The sequence below is a fragment of the Pteropus vampyrus genome, unplaced genomic scaffold, assembly GCF_000151845.1.
Source record: "Pteropus vampyrus isolate Shadow unplaced genomic scaffold, Pvam_2.0 Scaffold484, whole genome shotgun sequence".
Taxonomy (NCBI): Eukaryota; Metazoa; Chordata; class Mammalia; order Chiroptera; family Pteropodidae; genus Pteropus; species Pteropus vampyrus.
Genome location: NW_011889265.1, coordinates 565,123 through 569,111, shown reverse-complemented (window position 1 = coordinate 569,111; position 3,989 = coordinate 565,123). Strand labels below are relative to the sequence as shown.

General features: G+C 48.8%; 1 protein-coding gene across 1 annotated transcript in view; it reads left to right on the top strand.

The window, feature by feature from the left end:
- Nucleotides 1–3,989, top strand: part of CA6 (carbonic anhydrase 6) — a 29,986-nt gene that overhangs the window by 11,298 nt on the left and 14,699 nt on the right. The window contains exons 5-6 of the mRNA XM_023524643.1: nt 180–249; nt 2,313–2,470. Of these exons, the coding sequence (XP_023380411.1) occupies nt 180–249; nt 2,313–2,470 (228 nt within the window). The remainder of the gene's footprint in view (nt 1–179; nt 250–2,312; nt 2,471–3,989) is intronic.

Genomic DNA, 3,989 nt, shown 5'->3' with positions numbered 1-3,989 from the left:
CAGCTGGTAGCAAAGAACATCCAGATGTCCCCTCAGCACAACTAGGGCATGGATAGTGACCTCCTTCTAGCCCTTGTGGCTCTGCCCAATCTGCCAGAACACCAAACAGATGGATTCATGGGGACAGTGCCAGAGGTTTCTTCCCCAGTTGACTTAACGGCTCGATGTTTCTCCTGCAGGTCAATGATTATGCTGAAAACACTTATTTCAGCAACTTTATTTCTCACTTGGAAAACGTCAAGTATCCAGGTAAGGGGAGCCAACAGTGGCTGCAGGAGGGAAGGAGAATGAGTGTGAGTGTAAGGTGGGGACAGAAGGTGGGGACAGGAGGGCAGGCAAGGGTGGCACTGGCGGGGAGAACGGCAGATGAGCCCGTTAGGGGAGCGCATCCCTCTGTGGGAGGGGTCCTGTTCCAGCGGTTCCTGCTCTTGGCTTAGGCCTCGAACACCTCCGAGAAACCTGATCATAGACTCTACCTGTTGATTGCCATGATTGGAACTTCTGGATGGCCAGAGTCCCATTAACTAGAGATATTCTCACTTAAGTGGCCCCAGCTGGCATGATGATCCTGGTCGCTGGAGAGAGAGATCCTCCTTGGCTTCAAGCTGAGAAGACTCTCAAGAGTGGAGCCCCCATCATCGTGCCTGGACACAAAGACACGGAGGATCGGGGCTGGTCTCCCTTCCCACTGCCGAGTTCCTGTCAGAGCGATTGTCTGCTCCCATAGTCAACCCTTGACCTTGAGCAATACCCGTGTCAGCCTCGAGGCCTTGGTTTTGTGCATCCCACTTTGGCCTCATCTCCCAGACTCCAGCCCCCTGACTTCTGTCTTTACCCCTTCCCCAGTTCTCCTGACCTCTAATGCCCGGGCCTCCGTGTTCTCTCTACTGCGCAGGCCTCGTGCCCTTCATCTCTCTTTCCTTAGCTTAGGTTTCACATGCTCAGCCATCGTTCTGACATGCCCAGATGAACACCCTCCATGGCCTCACCCTGCAAAGCCCCAGACCGTCTCCCACCTGCTCAGAGCCTGTAGCCAAATGGCTGAATGTGGCTAGACAGAAACACAGACATCTAACTGATATTTTTATTCGTAGCTATGAATGTCAATAAGTACTAAACGCTGCCTGGAAATCCTGAAATATTCCTCTGGGTGTCTGCTTTTCCCCGTCTCCAAAATTATTCCTTAACATTTTCCCCTCTTTCCTGCAGCCCCTTTGCCCCGGCCTCTGCTTCTCCCTTGGAGCAGATGTCTTGCATCCCACTTCATCAAGAAGGAACTCACTCAGCTTCCTAACACGCCTGCGCCTGACCAAACTCCACGTCCCCTCCTCCGTTACGACGGAGGAAAAGTCCTTCTCCTGTCCAAGACAGCCCAGCCTGCGACCCCGCCCCTTCTCATCCTCGGCCTTTTCTCCTGCCCCTCCCGCCTCTCTCCTGCAGCACTGATTTCTTCCTCTTCGTTGAATCTTTCTGCTTAGCACACAATTCTGCTCTAATATCGCCCCCCTCAACACACAAACAAAAGTATCTCTTGGCCCCATCGTTCCCCCTGCTTCCTCCATGTTGCTTTGATGGTCTCAAGCTGAGCTCAGGGGCCCAGCAACACTGATGTGAATGAAAGAACCGTCTAGATGCAGCGATAGGTGCAGGTGCTCAGAGGCTTGAGACGCCCCGCGTCCGTCCCTCTCCTGCCCCCTGCCTGTGGCTGCGCTCGGTTCTCAGTGGCCGTGGCAGGAAGAGTTTTGGACCAGATGCCTGAGCCTAGGCCCCCGCTTGGTTCTGATTCTGCCTTTCTAATGTCTGTACTCACTTCTAAATGAGCTCGAACCAAGGAGTGTTGTTCTTTCTTTGAGGGCACTTACCCAGAAGCCCGCAGGAGTCATAATTAGTTTGTTTCACTTATCATAAGACGTATCCTCAGCCTGACAGTGACAAGATGAGATGACAGTCACACTCACAAGTACTTTCCTGTGTGCTGGGTCAATGTATTTGACAAACCCGTTCTCCTTTACCCTCGCAGCAACCCTACTGATTATTCCCATTTCGCAGATGAGGAAGGAGCCTCATGGGAGAGAGTGTCTGGCCAGCCACTCGGTGGGAGGGTGCGGTACCTGAGCAGGTCTCTCCCCAAAGTCTTCACTCTTCACCCCTCCCAGGAAGCGGCAAACTGGAGAGATATGTCCCAATAATCGGCTTCCATGTTCTTCTGCTTAAGTCAGCGGAACTGAATGTGGTGAGGTCAAGACTGAGCTGTCTTCTCGAGGGGCAGCGGCTGTTCCTAACATCCCTTTATCTCTTGTTCCCTCTGTTAGGACAAAGCACGGTTCTGAACAGTCTTGACCTTCAGGACATGCTGCCCAAAAACCTTCACGACCACTACAGCTACCAGGGGTCAACCTCAACTCCTCCCTGTACCGAGAACGTGCACTGGTTTGTGCTGGCAGATCCCATCAAGCTCTCCAAGGCACAGGTAATGCATGGTGTCACTTCACCGAAGTCCCCCCTTTTGACTTCCTGGTTAACAAGAGCACTCCCCCAAATCTCACCTAATGCCGACACCTGGGCTCCTGTGGTGTTTTCCACGTGCATGGCTGCTGTGCCTCACCTACGCTGCTGTGGGCGATCTTACCAGTGCTGTGGCAGGGATGGGCATCAGGAACCTGAGGAACCATCGCTGATGTAGCAAAAGGACGGAACTCCATGTCGGGGGGAAGAGTTGAGCGCTGCTCTTGTTGCCCCTGTCTAGGCCCTCGACATGCAAAACCCTGTCCTCGTGGAGCTTGCATTCTAACTTCATAAATGGACGTACGCAAGACGGATAGCTTCACATTTAGCTCTTTACGTGCTAAAATACCTGTAGCCCTTTGAGGAGATGAGCTGTATCAATCATCTTTTGTCCTCCAGCATAGTATGGGTACATAATACATAAATATTTGTTGAGTTAGACAAAGCAGGGGTCCCCAGCTCCCGGGCCGTGGACTGGTGTCGGTCTGTGACAGCAGGCCGCACAGCAGGAAGTGAGTGGCGGGCGAGTGCGTGAAGCTTCGTCTGTATCTGCAGCTGCTCCCCGGCACCAGCATCACCGCCTCAGCTCCGCCTCAGATCATCAGGTGTTAGATTCTCATAGGAGCACCGGTCCCTGGTGCCACACAGGTTGGGGACCACCGAGATAAAGGACAAATGCAGTGAGGTTGCAAAGCAAAGCCGATGTTTACTTCTGGGTGATGTTCTTCTTCAGAAATAGATATTTCTTTTCCTACTCCAGGAAAAGGTGGAAAGCCCCCTAGTCAAGGATATATACAGAGAAATGTTTGAACCAAGTTGGAAGTGCCCCCAGATACCTAGCAGAAGCAAATGTAAATTATCTCTGGAAAAATGCACCTTAAATCCAGATATTGAAGAATTTCCACAAGTAAAGTTATTTGAAATTAGCTCGATTTAAAAAAATTACAAAATACACAAGGGAAAAGACACTATGAGTAAACATCAACAGAATCAGACCTACGAAGATTTCAGATAGTGAAATTATCAATTAATATAAAATAAGAATGTTTAATATGTATAAAATGTATAATTAAACATATTAGTATATTTAATATGTATAAGAGCTTTAAATATGAGAAAAGAATAAATAAAGTATAAAAATGACCAAATAGACTTGGAAAAACACCATATAGAATTTCTAGAAATGAAAAGATAGTAACTGAAATTAACAACTCAGTAAATGAGTTTAATAGCATGTTAGATACAGTTCAAAAAAGAATTGGTAAACTGGAAGACAGAGCTGAGAAAATTATCTAAAATGCAGCACAAAGAGAAAAAGAGATGGAAATAGAAAAAGGAAGAAAGGAGACATAGAGAATATAGCGGGAAGGTTCAACAAATGTCTAATTGAAATTCTAGGGGAAGAGAGGTAGCGTAGAGAAGAGGTACAATTTGAGAAACATTGGCTGACAATTTTCCAGAAGAGTTGAAAGATACCAAGTCAT